The following is a 21,451-nucleotide window of genomic DNA, read 5'->3' on the forward strand; positions in this document are numbered from 1 at the left end:
CAATGTTAAGTCCAGTTTTGCAGTTTCTTGGGTTTTATAGAAAAGATCACAAAAGGAAATTGATGTAGCCTGGATTTGTCGGCTTGTGATCGATCAGATCAACCGACCATATTAGCTTACACATTCATGAGGCACGTTGCATGATAATTACAACTCGTCTCGCATGATGATCAATTATTGTATGACCAACGGTTATAATATATCTCTGCTCTTTTCGGGCAACGAAGTCTTTTTTTTCTCTTGCTCCACTCTATATAGATCTCTTAGATCTCTACTATTCCTCAAAATACAATCTAACTTAGGCATTGGAGAATCTTTTACTAGATCAAGTATGGCAATCTTCGGTATTTTTTTCTCTTGTTTGCAGTTTGGATTTTCACCTCCAAGCAAACCGCTTCAAGCAGATCGGTCCGAACAGACCGATCCAAGTAGAAATTGACCACTCTCAATTCGCTAACTCATCTAACTCCGTCAAATCGAATTTTGGCGGCAACAAATATGTATAGCACAGTCATGTAAGATGTGAGTCAAAGAAAAAGGAGAGAAAGAAAGAAATGCTTGAAGAAGCATTCCAAAGAGTGGAGAAAAAGGATGATTGTGCATTAAGGATTCAAGATCTTTACAAATGTCCATGGTTTTTATTTAGAATGATATAATCTATATCACTCATAAAATTTTGCATCATCGTTCTCACATATGCCACTCAATGAACAAACAAGAAATCTTTATGAGATATTGCTCCTCGAGATGTGCAAAGCTTAGAATACTCAAGAAGATTTTATTTACTAACAATAACGTGGTTTCTAATTATAAGATTCATGTAAGATCTGTTGTTCCTATATTTTTGCAGAGGTATCTTAAGACAAATGGTTGGGCTTTATTGTTTGGATATGATTATGAAGTCAAGATTGAATAATACGGCATAAAGTGCTAGAGATTGGGTTTTGGCTTAATCGACCTAGCCTCCATTTTGCTGTAGGCCTTGGGCGTGATTGATGATATTTAAAACTGGTGGTACATCATAGGACCTATTGGGCCATGTATTTTCTTCTTCTTCTTGTGACCAATCTTCGACCCCTCGAAGGATTTATAGAATCTGATGAATTGTTAATGTTTCATTTGATCATCTGATGTGTTGAGTTTGGGCTGGTATAAAGGTTATGGGGAAATTATGGTAGGAACAACTAATTTTAGCGATCGAAGAATGCTTAGTATGCCTAATTTGATAATACCAACAACTTTGAATTGGTGCAACACATGAGGGGTTGGTTGAGGGTTTGGTTGAGTGCCTACTTGCCAAACTAACATCATGTGGTTTTGGTTAACTTTTTGTGTGAATCAATGATATCTCATAGAACTTTCCTAGACAATTTCAAGCTTCACTGATCTACAAGCAATTGCACATCAATGTTGTGCATTGTTGTTGGCTTAGACATTTCAAGATTTCCTAGACATCAATTGCATAAGTTAGCAATACCTTTCAAAGTTTAACAAAAGCTATTGACATATTTGGCTTAGACTTTTATTTGAACATGGCTAATATTGTCAATTGGTTTTAATTTGGAGGAGAGTGGTATACTGTTAGCTGTCTTTGAACACTGTTTTGGAGATTCCAGAACTTAATGTCATGTATTTCTAGACACTACTTATTGCAACTAGTACTATTTTTCATCAGTATATGACAAGATCTTTGATGTTGAAAATAGAATTGAAAAGAAACTAGATTCTATAAGATTTTTCTACCTAATAGATCCAATTTTACTTTTGGAAATTTGCATGGATGAAGCGTTGCCGCCTTCTCCTTTCTTATCTAAATCTTCTAATTCTCAGAGGCCCCTAAGCGGTCACTCTAATTGTATGGACTTCCATTATATGGCTTCTAATGTAGACACCTACATCACCATTTTGTCATTTAAGTTCAATAATAGGATTCTTTTTCTCAGGGTCATGCCTTTACAAACACTGTAATTCTGATGCATTATTCAATTCAGGAGCTAGCTAGCTATAAAGCTTTTCACTGATGGATCATAAGTAGGTTCATTAAATTGTTGCGAGATATACCGGAAAACTAGATATTTGAAATGTTTAAAACATTTGTAAATTGAAAATAACAGTAGGTGAAGCATCGTCCTATTACAACGGCGAACCTTTAGAATACAATAATCAATAAAAGATTACAAATGTATGAAGTCTTGCACTAAGCAAAGACTATAGAACGGCTATTTTTCAGAATGAAAGGATGCTACAGTAGACAAAATATTATAACATGTATAGTATAATAACCACTAGCACTACTATTATAAGTATATAATTAAATCTACTAAACTACAAGAACACAAGTATAAGTATGTATCAAAGTAGTGACATCTTAACCGAACCAAGAGAGAGAGAAACTTGCCATGCGAGACAGCTTCCTCCCACCACATTAGTGGGATACCCTTTGCTGGATTTTCGGGCGTAGTCTATCTTTTGTGATCTGGTAGTCATATTTAACTTGTCATTAAATCATGGAACCACAGCCTAATGTTGCAGAAAACATGCGATCTGATACTTAATGAATATTATATTGATAAAACAATCAAAATCATGAGTCGTGGATTTTAATTTGCAAGAAAAGACAGCGATCAGCAGATTCAATCCTTATAAACAAATTTCATATTTACGATACATGATTGAAATCATCCACAGGACGCTGTTTTGCAATTCAAATTGCAGCAAAGAATCTAAAACCTTGCTTCAGTCGTCAGCTTAAGCTTAATTAAATGAACCAAAGTCGCACATGGGCGACACCTTATGGCCAACTGATGGGAACTTCTGAAAGGAGGCCATTTGGAAGAAATCTGCTCACCCGAGACCCACCAATATCCGGGCGCCCACAGGTCCACTTCCCAATTCCCATATATTCTTTCGTCTCATTAGAGCAACACAGACCGAACAAACACTTGGCACTTGTTCGTAGGGGTTGTAGATTGACAATTTGGGATAAGTGCTGGCCAACTCCTTCAGTTGGAAACAGTCCTCCACGCAGCAACGGGAAGCTAAATCTAGGGAAAGAAAAAGGAGAGCTGGGGGAAAGAAGCATCTCTGGGTGTCATTATAGCTTGTCAGCATCAAACTAGAGAAAGAGAGAGGGACTTCATTGTCGCTAGAGCAATTTATCGTGCCAGGAGAAGTGGCAGCATATCTAACGAAAGCATAGGGTCCCAGGTGGTCTGATCGGGACCATCCCTGCTTTGAGATATTCGATTGATGATCGAAAATGCGGTAGTATTTCAGGCCAAGTATATTTTTAGGAAGACTAATAGCGCTGTAAATTGGATAGCTGCTCATTCTGGCTGCACAATATGAGTTGTTCATGATATTTTGTGATATAGTCTAACTCGTCCGTTTTAAGGAAAAAAAAAAAAAGTAAAGTCCCGGGCGGGAAACTCGGAGGATCCAAGCGGAAAGCAAGGCAATAGATGCCGCGTGGGCCTCCGGGCACGTAAGCATGCAGAGTGGATCGGGACAGGTGTGGCTCGCAAAATTGAGTTGGTGGGATGTGGTAATCAAGCGAGCAACGCTCTTTTTTTTTTTTGTTTTTGGGGTAAGAGAAGTGTGCAAACCTCCGAGGCCATGTTAGTGGAAGGCAGCTTTTGTTTGATGTGAGATCAGTTTATTGATGCCAGATTCTAACTTGATGTATAAGATATATGTTCACAAATGGTACACAAAACCGCCGAACCTTTGGTTGGATTTCGATTTTTCCAGTTCCTAGAGTTGTTCGCGCTGTCCGGGAGTCTAAGCTCCGATTTAGATGGGTTGAGATGGGTATAGAATAGGAGGAGGAGATTAACCACTTATGTATCTTAAAGGGAAACACAAAAAAGACAAAGGAATGCTGAGTAAAATATATACAGTGGTATTGCAAGATCTATCCTACTTTCGTATGGTTACGGAGAAGAAGGTTTTGTAACTGGGGAATGAAATGTGTGCTTGTTTAACTTATTATATTAATTAATGTTGATTAATAAATGATGAATATGTTTTTAGTTTCCAAGCTCTAGAAAGATAAAAAAGAACCCTTTTTTCTAGAGAAAGGAATGAGAGAAGCAAGTGGAGAGGAAGAAAAGAGATCCATTTGGTAGTTGTACTTGTTTTATTTGGGCCATACAATAAGTTAGTAGGGTTCAGTAGTAGAGCCCCCGCAAGCCAAAACTACCCCAATTAGTTAGCTGTTCCATATCGTAACGCTAGCCCACTAGCATGGGAACCAGTTTCGATACTGCGGATCTTGCTTGTAACTCTGAGAGCAATTTAGTATTCTAGATATCGGATGTATGGATGGTTAGATTTTGTGAGAAAATTTTGTCTTTGCTCGTGGATATAAGTCAATAAACCGAATCACGTATATATATTCTATGCTATTATTTTTTCTCTTTTTTTTCTTCTTATTTTGTTATTCCCCTTACCTAGCGTAACATTAAAGAAAAAAGTGGGTGTACATAATTCTACATCTTTTGCATGTTGGTATATGATATGTGGTTCTAGTGTAGGATCTAACCTACTTTGGTATAGATGTATAATGATATGTAACTTTCTTATTGCTTCACTTATTAGACAGTCAAACGGAGATCGAGTTTTGTGATAGGAGAATGAAGTACATGCTTGTTTAACTTATTATAAAAATCGAGGGAGATTCTAAAAATTATGAGCCTACGTTGTAATTAATTTGCTTTTGAGACAACTTTCATAGGGAAAGAGTATCAAACTACACGAAACTAATATAAAAATACATTACTACTATATGGAAATTGATAAACAACAAAAATGAGTTTTGCCGACTCTTTTTTCCCGACGCTAGGGGAAAGCGTCGGAAAAGTTTGGCTCAGCTCCAGCCTTTGCCGATGCTTTTTTCTAGCGTCGGTAAAGGTTCACATACAACGACGCTTATAAGCGTCGGAGTCTGATAGAAGAAACGACGCTTAAAAGCGTCGGGAAAAGCAAGCCTTTAACGACGCTTTTAAGCGTCGGACTAAACCCGTAGTAACCAACCCTTCTCCCCGGAGTCTGATAGAAGAAACGACGCTTAAAAGCGTCGGGAAAAGCTACCCTTATCGCCGACGCTTATAAGCGTCGGAGTATGATAAAAGGAACGACGCTTAAAAGCGTCGGCATAGACCAACGACGCTTTTTTAACGCGTCGGGTTAAACCCGACCCACGCCCACCTGCTCGACGTCTGAGCCACGCTTTGGAAAGCGTGGGCTGGGAATTCGCCGACGCTTATAAGCGTCGGTAGAGGCAAAAAAAAGCGCCGGGAGTTATTCCTTCTTTTGTAGTGTAACAAGCTAGGAACTTAACCAGGAAACTGAAATCCAAAATATGACTCATGCTATTTCTTGAAAGACAAAAGAACGTGACTCATACAAACACGCCAGAAACTTCTCCCGTCCAACCACATGCTGCTTGTGTAATTCAGTGGACCGATTTTTCAAAGTTCAAGCGATGCAAGAACATATCGCTATCGGATCATTATTCACGTTCTTATCTACCTAAAATAGCCAATTGCCATTGCATCACTAAACTTTAGATGGATATGCATGTTTACAAGAATGCTCACGTCAGTACCCCGATACAAGTCTCTTTTTTTTCACACGGCCTTCACAAGATGTCTCTTTTTTTTCAAACGATCTTCACAAGATTAAGTGATTAACTGCAGAGTAAATGGGTGAATGCCGTGCCTCGTTCGAGGTGTACTAGGTCCACACGACAACGAGATGGAACTTGGAAGTTAGCTAGAGAAGAGGTTAAAATGGTCGAGAAAGATTTCAACTCTTCAGAGATACCAATTAGATTCTTCTTGACTATGACATCCTCAATGAGAAACTTACATGATTAATAAAAGTTGTGATGCACAGTAGATCTAGTTCTAATATTATTTTTTATGACTTTACAGCAAATGACCGGTTTAGGCTAATATATATACCTAGCTATGTAGTATTTTTTTTTATTAGCGAATATAGGACTACGATACAAAGATCCCACACATTTTTGGTGAGAGGACAATGTGGGGGCAAGAAATCCAGAGTGAGAAAAATGATAGTGGGAAAACCGGAAAACATGGTCATCTTCTACGGTGGTTGCTTTCACCTACCATGGATGGGGACCGGAGATATACAATTAATGTGGCGCGGACTCTAATGGTTAAAAATGTTGCTTCGCACCAGTATGTCACAGAGAAGGTGTTTTTTTTTTTTTGACCTTCATGATGCATCTAAGTCACGATTCAATACTGCACCAAGTACTATTGCACCAATTCCTGCAATCTATTCTATACTACATCATGGGACTTCTTTTTTTAATCATTATTTTTTTGACTACATGCGCCTATAGTGCTACTTGATCAAAATGATATCGTAGATGGAGTAAATTATGATGCAATATATATTTTAAAAAACTCTTGCTCCTAACCCATTCTAAATCAAGCTGAGCCACATGCTAAAAGGCTCAAAACCAACTCAAATTATCATAATTTCTTCACTAACCTTCCTGTTATCAGAGATAAATAATGTCTCTTTGAGGCCGAAATGATTAAACAGCAAGTCTTATTTCTTTCATTAAGTATATAGAAGGCCACAAGTTTGCTAGTGGTAAAAAAATTATCAGCAAACGTACCCTGCTTTTCTAGACCACAGAATTTACAAGCACCGCAATTTTGGAACCTCGAGCAAGTGCAGAGACTTCAGAGTTAAAGCACGACCCGTTGGTGCAGCAAACTAAGTAAAATATTTTCAACTAGCTGAAGTCAGTTTTCCCAGCAGCCGCTAACGTTATCAACCTCAGCCTCCATGTCCCTCCCGCTCTCTATATATTTCCTTGTGTTTCTCGAAGATCTCCTCATTGGGATCCTGACTCATTCCTTTTCATCATTCTCCCCCGCCGGAACTCGCTTTTCCTACCAACTCTTCTCCCTCTCTCTATTCTCATGGAGGCAGGTGACGCAGCCACTACCACCACCTTCCGTCATCCACTCTCTTCCTCTCCCTCCTCCTCTCCTGCTTCTTCTCCTCATTTACCCCCGGCATCTCCCCCTGTTGTTCTCAGCCCTTGTGCCGCCTGCAAGATCCTCCGCCGGCGATGCACTGAGAAGTGCGTGCTTGCGCCTTATTTCCCTCCCAACGAACCCCTCAAGTTCGCGACCGCTCATCGAGTCTTCGGTGCGAGCAACATCATCAAATTCTTACAGGTAATGCATCACTTGGAATCCTCGGTAAATTAACCTACATATTCGGAACTGCAAAACTCATGCTCCAGTCCATCAGTAGTCTAAAGCAATCTTGCATTGGAACTATGTCTTTCTTGACCTAATTGTCGCCTAACATAAGATGGCTTTCAGTCACCTAGGCCACGTTTGGCTGCGGAATGAACTTGGAGAGAATAAGCAAAAACTATCCGGGTTTTTGGTGTTTAGTTGAAGAAATATGTAGGTGGAGATAAAGAGGAAGAAATAGAATGTATCTAATGGGCAATAATTTTTATGACAATAAAGAAAGGAAGCATTCTGATAAAAAGCTAAATTGAATCAAAGACAAAGCTAAATTGATCTTCTTCTCATCATATTGTTTGTTGTTTCATCTACTTTTTTTTTTCACTCGATGTTGCTTATTTTCCTCCTGCCTTAGCATTGTACCTTTCATCGATGCCTCTTTTGACTCTCATATGTAGACTTCTCTCACATGTTCGATAAATTGGGTGGCTCGGCCTCCCCTTCCCTCAAATAATAATAATAATAATAATAATAATAATAATAATAATTTTTATTACAAGAGCAAAATTGCCCTCACATGTTTTTTGCATAACTAAGACTGTGGAGACAACATTGAGGGATGATATGGTTACTTGCCTGTAAATTACGGGACGAAATAAGCTTATCCCACCCCGCTCCACGGAATTAGATTATGAGGCAAGTGGAAGAGGATGGAATAAACCTGATCCATCAACCCAAAAGACTATTTGGCAGGATAGGGAAGGGAATAAGGCGTTATGATCCCCTACTTCCACCACATCCAAAAAATAGAGACTCAAAATTAAATACAGCATCATCAAGTTATGGCATTCTCTCATGATGAGCATGTCATTTAATTCAATACAAAGATATATTTTGTGGCTTCCTAGAATTATCGAATGGAACTTAATGGATCATGGCTGTTACAGGAGCTTCCAGAAAGCCAAAGGTCTGATGCAGTGAGCAGCATGGCATACGAGGCAAACGCTCGAATCAGAGACCCAGTGTATGGGTGCGCAGGGATTATTTGCCAGCTCCAGAAACAAGTTAGCGAGCTGCAAACCCAGCTAGCCCGGACACAGGCTGAGCTCGACACTACGAAGACCCAGTACGCAAACTTGGTTGCGATCATCTGCATGGAAATGACTCAGTCTCAGCAGCAGTTCGTGCGACAACCTCCTCACAGCTTCAACACAAATAATCCTAACTTATTTCAGAGTGATGCTTCCATGCAAGATGATTATTTTCAGGGTTCAATTTGGGAAGAGCCCTTATGGACATGAGCAAATTCTAAGAGAGAGAAACGTACGCCACCAGATGAATAAATGGATATAGGCATATATATAAAAAGCGAATAAGATGTTCATCTTCGATTTTGAATTCGTACTCGAGATGGATAGGTAGGAGAAGAGATGTGAGAGGCATGTTTTGTACCAAGGAAATAACACTAATTTGTTATCCTTCGACTTGAGGAAATGGTGGTGAACTCTCTACGCATAACTTTGAAGCTTCATGTGGACATCTCTTGTGGAATTGTTACAAATTGTTTATGGTCCATCATGGTGAGAATATGTGGTCATATACAAGGCTATTCCTTGAATTAAACTGCTTATGGTCCAGTGTGGTGGGTTCCTTGTCAAACAATCTTTATGACATAATTGCACAAAAAGTTTTTTCCTCTGGAGGCAGACTAGCTAGTGAGTCAATTGGAAGGCTTTGTATCTCAAAAGAGTGAGTCGCCATGTAAAGCATGTGGCCTACAAGAAAGTAAATGAGTTTTCTTTGGTAGAAAGAAGAAAGTAAATGAGTTGAGTGCATGTGCTCAAACTGTAGTTGAATATCAAATCACCTCTTAAAATCTAACGGCTAATGATGTGATGTTAGAAAATTTATCTTCTTATCCCGCAAGTATTTTGCTCAAGAAGAAGTATTTTGCTAATTATTGAATTAACATGATTAAGTGATTATTTCTCTCAAGAGTATGATTAGTGTTTATTGATAGTATGGAGCCAAGCATTATGATCATTATTGGAGTGCTTGTTAGGTGTACCCAAGCTGTTTCTCATAGGAGAGAGTGGCCCTTTAACAATTATTTAGTATGAACATGAGCCCAACAATTTAATGTCATCTATTCCATTTTTTAATATATATATATATATATATATATATATATATATATATATATATATATATTGCACAGCTGTTGAAACTAGGCTCATTATCATGAATTTATTTTAATCATACTTATGTAAGCTGTTATTTAGATTGCTAATCTATTAAATTAAGCAGAGATAGGCCTATGGAGTGATAAGTTCTATGCCTAACCACCTACTTCATCTAGAGAGGTTTGAGAATATTAACAGAATGGTTTTGTAGCTTTGTGTTCATGAGCAATTTCGAGTCAAGGAAGGGTGGTTTTACTTCGTCTACTTTCCAAGGCATCATGCGACATATCGTACAACATCATGATGCATGAAACCAATTTAGTGATCTAGAAGTACGTAAGACCGAGCTCCACTGCATTCTTCTGAACACCTTAAACGCATTTAGTTCACATGTGTGTCAGATAATTTTTAATAATGTCTACAGACTACAGTAATGGCGTATTATTCTAAACAGACATGAATGTTCTGCCAAACACCATCCATCCCTTTCCAAGTGGAAGCTTCTTGGCTTTTGTCCTTCACCATCTGATATCTAACGTTTCATGTCCCAGTTAATTGGAATAATAATTAGGTGAATGAGTCATGACTTTGTGCAGTGTTAGTCTAGTTCAAATCATTATATTATAGTATTGTATTATTTATGGTGCTTTCATGTTATCACTAATAAACTAGCCATTGACATGGGCGATACATGTAGTTCGGTTGATTTGATGTTTTTTTATTTTTTTCGATTATTTTAAAAAAAAATGAATATAAAATTAAGGATAACTATATATATATATATATATATATATATATATATATATATATATATATATATATATTTATACAAATAAAAGGATAGGAAAGAGTGCAACCGCAAGTCATTCAAAAATATAAGGGTCAGACATGGAACATAGATAGGTTTTTCATCCTCCTATCCTACAAAATATAAAAAGGATGGGAGACGGGATCCTTCATGATGTATGCTCCGCATCGCAGAATGTTGTACATGATCTCTGAAATAGATAGTTATCACCTATCTATTAATCTGCCATGTTTGGTATATCGAAAATATTTTTCAACAACTCAGGTCCTTACCCAAAATGGCTAATCGGAAAATATTTTTTAGGTTCCTTTATCTTGTATAAGTACTCAAGATCTATCCAACAAATAACCGATATGGGACTAAACACACGCCCGCATGGGTCCTCACATACTCTCCCTGTTTAAACCCTGACGTCCTCGTCAAGCTAAGGATTTAAATCTATTCAAATCTAATCGCAAACACCACGATCGGCCCATGGTCAGCCTCAATGGATCCGTGTTGCAGTGTCCCCTAGTCCACATAGGTTATGAGCCGGATCCACTCTGATATCATTTGCAACAATGCAGGATTTCATCCAAAATGGCTAGCCGAAAGGTATTATTTGAATTTTTTGATCCTGTATAAGTACCCAAGATCTATCCAATAAGTAACTGATGTGGGACTAAACACATATCTATATGGATTCTCATATATTTCGCTAGTATATCACCCCTTACAAATTTGGGTTCTACAAACTGATATTTCTTGGGGATTATTTTCTTGAGAATGTTTACCGGGCTATCTCGGTTGGCAAGTGACCGCAACTACATAGGCAATAACGTCCAATCAAGTTGGTGCAGGGCAGTGTACAGAAAGCACTCGCCCGCTGTGATCCCAAGCGGGCGGGTCCCTCCGCCACCTATTTCAACGTAGGAATCCAAATCCCACAAAGAAAAACTAGAAAAAAAGCAAAGCAAAAGTCTAGCTGTCCTTCCGTGTAATCACAGCTTTCATGGGGTGTTTGATCTGGGTCGCACCAAACAAATTCCTGGAGACACAGTGGTGAAATCCATTGTATCTGACCATTAGAAAAATTTAAGAGGCGCAGGAGGGTATGACCAAGCGTAGAGCATAAATAAAACATGAAAATAGTAATTAACATTTCAATCCGTTCCATCTAGATCTGTTTGTTAAATAGATTGGATTCGAATTTAGATCTTTAACCAATTTTGTTTCATTTATTAACTAGATCGGACCAGGTTCATTTAATCTATTTAAAACCTGCTTAATCTATTTATGAAATATTTAATTCGTCTCACTTAATTTATTTAACTTGTTTAAATTCATTTAATCTGATTTAATATATTTAATAAATAGATTATGTAAGCCGAATAGAGTTACTTGTGTAATAGCAAATCGTATTTAGATATGAAATTTTGATATTTTTAATAAACAGGTAGAATTCAGATTAACGAATTTTTGACCTAATTTGTGTCTGGCCCGATCTATATCTGATTTGATTGCCGCCCCTAATAAAATATATTGTGCTTGTATTTTATTATAGATTAGATCATTTTAGCATTATTGTAAACTCTCCTAAGGACACTATTATAAAGCTATCGTGTACATAGAATGGGAAGGTTGGATAACGGGGCGGTTTTCTCTAGTTTCTCCAAAAAGTGTTCCGTGACTTGATTCTCTACCAATCTGTACGTTCTCATGTGGTGCCAGAGCCAAAAATCAGCCACTTTGAGATCGCACTTGGAGGTCCTACTCACGACTTCAATTTCATGTTTTTGGAGTCCTCATCTGGGTTTGAAGGCTGGTTTGGTAATTGGCTTAGACGGGGATTTTCTAGAACTAAGCAGGTGTGCATGATTTGGTATGGTACGATGCCGTTCTTAAAAAAAAAAAAAAAAAAAAAAAAAACCAACCCATAACCCGAAACTCAAAACACTTCAACGATAGATCCCCGTCGCCAAAAGCTGGGCCCTCCAAAGATCAACCTCGGCGAGGACTCAATCCAAAAATAAGGTTTTTTGCTTGGACTCGGAGGGAGAGCATATGTCAGCTGAATTTGAGCGATTTATTCCTAATCATGGGATGATTCATCAGCGATCTCGGCGGAATGGAGCCAATGAATGTAAATATCACCATAATATTGTAACTATAAGCTCCCTCCTTAACAGAGTTTGGAGTTGCTTAGAGCTTTTGGGCTTGAAGCCATTTCAACATCCATTAATCGGACTCCGTCATCTTTTATTGGAAATGTCTCTCCTCTAGAGAATTTGTTCAAATGTGTTCCACATTACCCTCGACTTTGTCTTTGGTTGCGTTTGTCATGCATTACTCCCAGTTCACGAACGAGTTAAACAAACAGCTAGAACCATCAAATGAGTCTTCTGAGGTCATGGTGAAACTCAAAAGTGGTACAGACGTTATGATCCTATCGCTCATCGCTTGCACATCTAAAGACGTGTACAATTTCTTGAGAAAATGCCCTTCTTGAGTCTCCAATAACTTGATGATTAATTACCTCATGTTATGTTCAAACCTCATCTAACTCTAGTTTTAATCATGCTCATGAAGCTTCTCCTTAGGTAAAACTCTTCGAACATACCACTACGCCGTTCATCACATACTCTCATACCTCCCAAGTACCATGCAGATTATGACGGATCTTTGTTTACCATGTTAGATCTTATTCCTATTCCATCTTCATATCAAGAACATTGATGTGATGTCATGCAACTCTTGAACAAAATAACACTCGGGATTTGGTTCGACTTCCACCAGGAATGAAAATTATAGGTTGCAAGTGGGTGCATTCCAGTGGCGAAGCCAGAATTTTGGCTGAGGGGGGCAAAAAAAAATAGCTAACGAATTACTCGCTCTAAATTAAAATAAATAAGCTTATACAATTAGATTGATCTTTTAATGCGATGAGACAATGTTCTTTTAAAGAATTTGATATATGCCAACTATATATTAGAATCTAGAGATGACCAAGTATTGAAAATGCCACATACAAATATATAATGGATACGATTTAGGTATCTTTTTTTTGAAAGAACATGATATGGTAACATTGTGCTCAAGAAAATTTAACATCTTTTTTTTTTTTTTTTCTGATGAGAAACTGCCTCCCATCAGAGTACACATTTAACTACGTGAAAACCTTTTTTGGGACATGATTTGTGGAGATCCCACTATCAATTCAGATTTATGGTGAAGAGACATATTAGGAATTTCTTAACAACCCATTTAGAATAAAATAAAAACAAAGAATCCTAATTATGACGGGCAAAACAACTGCGTTTTCTTGAACTAGCAAGTCATAACAAGTAAACCTTTCAAGAGAGAAATTTAATTAAAGTTATCATAAAAAATAATTTAAATCTTTGACTGGATAGATAGTGTTATTTTTGGATTTGAGAAACTATAAAATTAAGCTAGTTTAAGGATTTGAGCAAGTTTTATTCACTTAGAACTATGATTAGTACAATATTAGTCCCTAGAAGTTGTAAAATAAATGTTCCAAATATCCAATCAATTGTTAAAGATGTAATTTATCACATAATCCACTATAGTGGACACCATGAATATTTTATGCTAGAATTTTGTTCCACAAAAAGAAGATTATAACATGCAACTTATTTTGCTAGCATTCTTCATGTGCCTAGTTCTCATCAAATCTATACCCAAAGAAATTTAGAGATCCTAATATAAGTTCAAAATTTTTTAAAACTTACGATCAGTTATAAATATTTACTAGTAGTTCCAAGAACAATTCTACTTTGATTGCCCCTGGAGAGAAGTTTCAACCATGACAAAGCTGAGGCTAGGTACGTTCTATGCTAGGCTAAATATAAAACCTTTTATAGGCCCATCCCTGGCTACTCTTACTATGCCTTCTCATGTAATATTCTCTTTACATGAGATTACTTTTTTTTTTTTTTTTTTGGCAGAAAACTTCTTGATCATTGATGGCAAGATCTGATTCACATACAAATCTTGGATATTAATTTACCTCCATATTTGTTCTTCACTCGGACTTTCAAGACTCCCCAAATCTTATGGAGACCAAACACAAAATTTCAAGAACTCTTAGGCTTCTTGAAATAGTGCTCCAATCTTTTGTTGCCTTACCTGCCAAGATTAATGAATCAAACATGGACACTAATAACAAGAATTCTAACCTCAATCTTTTAGCCACACTTGAAACATGCTTAGATCATGCTTACCCTTCTCTAAAGAACCCTCAAAGTGATGGATTAATTCTAAGACAGGTTCTATTTATCTCAAATACAAAAGATAGATGACCTTATTGTGTTAGGTTCAATCTACCTCAATAAGTTCTTTTACAGCAAAGGCAAATCACCATGGGTACTTCAAATTAAACTTTTACATAGATATAATATGGCAGACATTTGTAAGCAAAATCGGTTTCTACAAGATCCAAAACACAGTTGGTTTACATGAAGATATAGATTAAAGAACAGAGTAATTAAAATAAAGATGATTTAGTTTAAAATCATTCACCATCACCTCTCCGTAGGGATTTATTCCAAGTTATTTGGTTGCGCTGTGACTGCCTCTTCCGGTCTAGAGTTAAAACAAAGCGGTTTGGATTAGTCCCATTGGTGGTTAATCCCCGTAGCACTTGCCGCATGATCAATCTATTCAACCATGAACACTTCTATTCCCCATGGTCATGTTGCGGTCAACCAATGGGGCAGCGTAAGAGCACTCTTGTTCTTCCATATGACAAGACTCATGAACGAAGTTGTGGTAAGGCAAGCAAAGAACAAAGCTAATCACACACACAAAGAAAAAGGAAAAAAATAAAAGAAATTTCTGACTAATGCCAGATTCTCACAATGCAATAAAGTATCTCTATATTTTTTGAGCAAATCAAGTACCTACAAGTTCACTTAGCAAAAAATATGTACTCCAAGGAAAATTGGGAATCATTTATACAATCACGGTGTCTGGAATACTAGCAAGTAAAACAGCAAGGTTTGCATTAGAGCAGAGAGAGAGAGAGAGAGAGAGCAAGCTGGAGTTATACCTATTATCACCTTTCTCTAGATGTATTGCCGCTGCCCTTTCATTCGCATGGATCACCCAATGGAAAACTCTCAGCTCTGGACACAGTAAATGAAAGCAAAAAATTATTGTCTCGATGACAAACAGCTGAAAAGGATTTGGATCAACGGAAAATGGATGGAGAAAGAAATAATTAACAAAGATGAGATACAAACTGGAGATGCTTACTAAAGATAGCTTCTGGCCCTTCTTCCACAATCCGCTGATTCTCCTTAGCATATTATTGTTCTTCTTCCTTGGAGATTCATCGTCCAGGTCATCAGAAAATGGCGAGCTCATCAACTTCTCATCAACAGAATTGCACTCAAAATCCAAAGAGCCTGTCCTCTCCAACAACCTCCCATTGTTGCTAGCTGTAAGCACAGCCATGGCAGCTTCAGCCGCCTTCCGCCACTGCTCCGCTTGCACCTTCAGCCTCCTTAGCTCAGCTTCCATTTCTGATTTCATTGCTTGCACTGCATCCAACTGCTCGGCTACACTTGTGGCCATCCTGCTGTTTTTATCTGCCTCCTCGGTAACAAGTCCGAGCCTTGTCAATGCCTCCTTCTCCGCAGATCTGGCCAACTCAACCTCAGCTATTGCTGCTTCATAAGCTTTATGGCGCTCCATTTCTCTCGTCCTCGTCTCAGATTTCAGTTGTTCATTCTCTTCTGAAATGCTCTGAAGGGCTGTCTCCTTATCCATTAGATCCGCCTTCAAATCCGTGATGTCAGCAATCAACTGTTTTAGCTTTAGGCCCAATTCAGATTCCATTTGGTCTGTTCTTCCCTTTTGTAACTCCTCATGCAGCTTCTTGTTCATATCCGATAAGCTTCGAAGTTCTGCTTCCTTGTCATATAGAATAGCCTTCAATACAATAATCTCTGATTTTGAATTGTTCGATGCTGATTCAAACTCGGTTTCTCTTACTCTAGTGTCGATCTGCATTTGCTCCATCAATTCATAAACATGCTGTGTCTGCACTATCCGCTGTATCTGTTCTTCCTGGTATTTCATCTCAGCTGCCTCGAGGGCTGATCTCAACTGTTCTATTTCCAACTCCAGGGAGTTGCACCTGATTTTCTGTGGACCATAGCAATCACCATTATAATGCACCAAAGATTCGCTACAAGCATGAGAGTGACCTTCCTGCAATTTTCTCACAACTTCTTCAAGCGACTTCACTCGAGCTCTGGACTCCTCCAGTTCAGAAGCCACTAAGCTGAAAGAATCCATGAATTTTGACCCACCAGTAAGGAGATTCTCTATAGTCATTCTAGCTGTTTCCAAATGCTGTTTTGTCTCAATAACTGTTGCTTTTGCATCAGCTTCTGCCTTTTCACTATCTCTAAGCTGAACTTTTAGGTTTGCAATGATGGAGATGGCCTCCTCCATATCTTGTTTCAAGGCCTGAAGCTCAGAATTTTCTACTTCAGATTGCCTGGCTTGGGCAGCCTCAGATTTGAGGACCATTTCAAGCTGCAGCTTCAGCCTCTGTACCTCATTCATGGATGAGGCCAGAGCTGCTGAGTCAACAGAGTGCTGTTTCTGGAGGGCTTCAAGTTCAGATTGCCATGCACGATCTCGTTCCTGAGAGATTTTGCGGAGTTCATGGAACCTAGCCTCTTCTGCTTCAGATAGCTCTACAAGCTGGCGTTGAGAATCTTCAAGTTTTGCAGACATGACCAAGAGCTGCTTCTTGGCCTCTTCTCCTTCCTGCTTTGCTCGTTTCTTTGATGACTCTGATGAGTTAAGCTGGTCTTTTGTCTTCTTTAAATCCTCTTGGAGCTGGACAAGTTGAAATTCCAACTCGGCCATCCTACTTGGACGTTTCTTCTAGGCACAAGAGATCAATGTTGATCAATAACCACCAATGTCCTTTGTAACATAAAGACAGCAAGCACATACAAGACCATCATATTGTTTATCTAGGTCGGAAGGGGATGTAAATATTTTCTTTTGCCTCTTTTGTTTTAAGGGACAGTATGACAGCAATGTTAATTAAATGCTTGCTTCGCAAAGATGATTCAAGAATGAACCAAGATTGCTGAAGCAAATCAAGGGTTTCAGATAACTGATATTTAAGCCAGGTCCAGTGACCAGCATGACCAAAATCCATGTCTTTAAATACCAACCATTGCAATGATTTCAGCTTATAGATACCTGACATCATTCATGATCTGATGCATTATGATTTACAGTGGCAATATATAGAGGCAATGACAGCTGTTACTGATAGCGACTGTTATTTGATATTATAATTTTGTTCATATTATCTACTTAGCAAGCATTTATTTAATACAGAAACTTATATGTATTGCCTTTAAGCTGCTATAAAGATCAGATGGTCATTCAAATAGAGAATTGCTCAGAGTATGGGGAACAAAAAAGAATTTTGCTTTATAGCGGCTAGTAACATCTGTCACAATCGTCCTTCATGATTTCTGGTTGCAACTATTATATGTTCACAACAACAATAGACCGCGAATCCATCAGGCATGGGTCAGATTGAGTCTACATAATACAGTCCCAGACCAGCTAATCATAGATTTAGACCTGGGTAGTCAGATTAGATAAAGTTTGGGCCATGATAGCAAGGCATAACATGTAAGATATATATGTACATATGTATGTTTATGCATGTATATATACCTATATACATGTACGTATGTATACATCATACACATTGCCAAAGATACACATTAGCATATAGCATTTAAAACTTCATAATGCTAAAATAAAATCTACCGAGTTTGCAAATACATTTTACTTTGCTAAGTTAAATAATCATTAATTTCTACAAAGTATTATTTATTAGAGCAGTAAAGCAAGCTAATTTACTTATTAACAACCAAAATGCAATTGAGGTTTCAGTCAACAAATCTGGGTCATTGTCTTGCGTTGGTTACTTTTGGAAGAGTTGAAACTTAATGTTCATTTGACAACAAGGAAATGAAATTCTATGTTAAGAAGAATCTAAACATGGTAGATCCATCCGATATCAAAGCCCCGAAACTGCTTATACAAAGAATCAGGCAATTTTAATGGATATAATATGTACCTCAGGTACAGGGGTTCTAGGTGATCGACGCTCAATAACCTTAGGACTTCTATCAGTTAAAGCCTTCATTGGTGGACGTGTTGGAGAAGCGGAGTCTATCGCAGATCCAGCTGCCTTGGGAAGACGATTCGATCTAGGGGTGGCTGGAGATGTCCTCAGAGGACCTTCTGAAGACCCACTCCTGCTTCAAGATGAGAAAGGAAAATATCAGCAGACAACATCGATCATCTACATTGATAAAAATGAACTAGAGAGAAGATTCATGAAAAATGCTACAGAAAATATGCTTGGGTGCAGGGATTCTAACCTCTAGATAAACTTATAAAATAACATAAAAACAATTATGTCATCTGTTTTTCAATAAACATTTTTGAGAAATGGAGTTATAAATAGCTTGGCTTGCCATGGATTACTGCAGCAAATTATTTTTACGGCAGACAAAATTTGTAATTAAGGGTGGCAAATAAATAATGTATAAAATATTAGCCAGCAACTAGAACAGGTCATACCACTTGTGCCTACAAATTCTAATTTAAAGTACAAAAATAATATCTCTTTTCCCAATGTTCAATTGTCAGCAAGAATTAAGCTGAAAAGTCATCATAATAATGCAATTCACAAAATCTATGAAAAATTGAAACCCATTTAAGCATACTCCAGGTTGGCAAGCTGCCAAACTGATGAGCCAAAAAGGAAGTAATGTGTTTATGAACATCCCATACTCAAGGCTACTGCTAAACCCATTAGCACAGCACTTTCTGACTATGCTCAAAATATCTAAAAACAATAAAAAGAGGTTAACCTCAACAAGAAACCCAAAGTAAAAAATTCAATGGATGAGATTTCAAAGGTCATCAAGTTTACACTGAATTAGGAGGGGAAAAAACACTTTGATGAAAAGGACCCACAGCTTCAAGGTAAGCATAAGAACAAAAAGGGATAAGAGAATCAAACAAAAGAAGATTAGTGGAATCCAAGAACAAGAAAAGGCAAAAGGGCCATGGTTTAAAGCAGACTCTCTCTCAAAAATAAAAGCAGCCGGCAAAGAAGATGTGGTTTCAAATGCACGGGCCATCCACCCAAGCTCAAAACCAGACAAAACGAAGAAGCCGAATATTACTCACAATCGCATGCTAACGTTTTTAATCTATATTGTCTGGAGTGAGAAAAAAAGAATTAAAAAAGAAGAAAGGGAACCCCTTTGCTCTCATCCATACTTAACAAAGCAGTAAGTTCTATTTAGATTCACATTGCCCACACTTAATATAAATTATTGAACGACAAAAAAAGCTTAATTTTGAAAAAGAAACGTCCAAGTTAGGAGCAGACCTTGTTCTGGTTGTCTGCATGTTTTAACTTTTTTCTATCGTTCCCACGAGCCAACCCTGCAAAGCAAGATAACAAAGCAGCAGAAAGAGAGAGGTCAGTATGGTGCATTGTATCGTAACATGAGCAAATAAATGAACCATGGACCACCAAATGAGATCCAAATCTATCGTTCTTAAAGTACGTAGATTTATTTATTTTAGTTTTTGCGCACCCTTTCAATATGCTGAAATACAAGAAAAAAAGATATGAAAGAGCATATTAAAAAATGCAGTTCCTTTTTTCTTACTTTAATACTGGTCCAGTACTCATACCCTGATCCTACAACATATCATAGCACTACAACCACCAAACGTAAACTTGGAGAAAGGAATCCATGAAGCAATCCTTGTTTTCCCTTTACCTCTACTCAACAAATTCCTAATGAAGAAACAATATACTGTTATTTGTTCACTCATAAATAAGAAAGCAGACTAGAAAAATTAACTTCTTTTATGAACCGTTCCTCCTTGGCTACGCAGTAAAGGAGAAAAGAAAAACGAAAACCATATACCAAGATCTTTAATCTGATAGAAGTATATGGCTTTAAAAAAACAGAGAAAGAGCAAATGGGAACCAAAAGGACACAATGAGACAATCAGATGAGAACTCATCATGCCGACAGCCATCAATTATTATTTCTTTTCAGTTTCTCGGCACTTTTTGGATTGGAGATCCCCAGAAAGCCTGCTGAAAGAAATTTTTGTTTAAAAAAAAAATCACTTGACCCAGCAAAGGAAAAAAAAAAAAAAAACAGAGAGCCGTCCTTCTTTCTATCTTTTTGAAACAGTTATCTTCTCATGTCTCTTGTTTCTGAGCCCATTTTACGATGGAGATGGAGAGAATGGTGAATCCCCATGAACAGAGGAAAGATGGTTTTGAAACAGAGAAATTACGAGGAGAAGTGGAGAAAGAGGTGACGACACTCACGCTGACGGATCCTTTGGAGGAGTTTGTGAAAGGCTTCTTATTTCTCTCGTTCTTTGGCCTTCTCGGTATTCTTCTTGGTCTTCCTCCTCCTTTACTTCCTGTCTCGCAGCTCCGGAGGTCTCCTCTCTTCCCTGTCTTCGTTTCCGGAGCAGAGATAGAAAGAGACGGGTGTGAAAACCGATGCATACTACATTTATGTCAGATACCAGGGTTTGTCTCGCTAACGGGAAACGAAATGGGAACTGTCAAGACATTGGAAGAACAGAGTCCGGAAACGGACGAAAGAAGTGGGAAACGATCTCGGGGCCCTGACTGGGAAACGGGATGAGATTTGATTTTTTTTTTTAAAGTTAAAGCGAATCGTAACGTTGCTTTTGCTTCGGGATAAAATTATGAAACAATAATAAGCTAATAAAGTATTCGATCATGCGATCCAAATGGCACCTGTTGTTTCCCGCCGCTGCTTTCTCGCATACTAATAGTTATGCCGCACTACAATTTTCGCCGTTCAAGTTTAAGATGACGCGGCTTTTAATGAATGGGTCGACTCTTTTGCGTTCATCAATCACGTCCTGCCACATCAGACGCGGATATGGAAATGGATTCTGTGGTGCGGTCTTGAAGACAAAAACGGACCCACAGGGCCCGGGATGGACAACTGACAGGGTCTAAAAGTTGGAGCCCAATGGAAGCATGCGTGGTCGCCTGTGGAAAACAGAGATCTGAAGCCCCTGGCACCGTCACACGAACGGCTCCCGAAACAAACAAAAGCCAGCCTACAGCCTCCTCC

General features: G+C 38.1%; 2 protein-coding genes across 5 annotated transcripts; one reads left to right on the forward strand and one right to left on the reverse strand.

Moving 5' to 3' along the window:
* Nucleotides 1–6,872: 6,872 nt before the first annotated feature.
* Nucleotides 6,873–8,958, forward strand: LOC103702918 (LOB domain-containing protein 1-like). The gene is made up of 2 exons (XM_008785557.2): nucleotides 6,873–7,226; nucleotides 8,195–8,958. Exons 1-2 carry the CDS (start codon nucleotides 6,966–6,968, stop codon nucleotides 8,546–8,548), a joined length of 615 nt encoding a protein of 204 aa, XP_008783779.1. The 5' UTR covers nucleotides 6,873–6,965; the 3' UTR covers nucleotides 8,549–8,958.
* Nucleotides 8,959–15,062: 6,104 nt separating this feature from the next.
* LOC103702867 (interactor of constitutive active ROPs 3) lies at nucleotides 15,063–20,832 on the reverse strand. Of its 4 annotated transcripts, none has more exons than XM_008785492.4 (5): nucleotides 20,662–20,832; nucleotides 19,696–19,751; nucleotides 18,367–18,547; nucleotides 15,495–17,138; nucleotides 15,063–15,364 (listed from the first exon to the last, which is right to left on the reverse strand). In XM_008785492.4, exons 2-5 carry the CDS (start codon nucleotides 19,713–19,715, stop codon nucleotides 15,359–15,361), a joined length of 1,851 nt encoding a protein of 616 aa, XP_008783714.1. In that variant the 5' UTR covers nucleotides 19,716–19,751; nucleotides 20,662–20,832; the 3' UTR covers nucleotides 15,063–15,358. The 4 variants fall into 4 exon arrangements, with proteins under 4 accessions (XP_008783714.1, XP_008783711.1, XP_008783713.1 ...); XM_008785489.4 differs by having other exon boundaries at nucleotides 15,495–17,141; XM_008785491.4 differs by having other exon boundaries at nucleotides 18,367–18,550.
* Nucleotides 20,833–21,451: the final 619 nt, after the last annotated feature.

Source organism: Phoenix dactylifera, chromosome 3 (assembly GCF_009389715.1).
Source record: "Phoenix dactylifera cultivar Barhee BC4 chromosome 3, palm_55x_up_171113_PBpolish2nd_filt_p, whole genome shotgun sequence".
NCBI lineage: Eukaryota > Viridiplantae > Streptophyta > Magnoliopsida > Arecales > Arecaceae > Phoenix > Phoenix dactylifera.

Coding starts and splice junctions, on each gene's coding strand:
- LOC103702918 (XM_008785557.2), top strand. CDS start 6,966: ATGGAGGCAGGTGACGCAGCCACTACCACCACCTTCCGTCATCCACTC. Junction 7,227..8,194: donor ACATCATCAAATTCTTACAG/GTAATGCATCAC, acceptor TGGCTGTTACAG/GAGCTTCCAGAAAGCCAAAG.
- LOC103702867 (XM_008785488.4), bottom strand. CDS start 19,715: ATGCAGACAACCAGAACAAG. Junction 18,551..19,695: donor ATGCAGACAACCAGAACAAG/GTCTGCTCCTAA, acceptor CTCATCTTGAAG/CAGGAGTGGGTCTTCAGAAG. Junction 17,142..18,366: donor CTAGAACCCCTGTACCTGAG/GTACATATTATA, acceptor TCTTGTGCCTAG/AAGAAACGTCCAAGTAGGAT.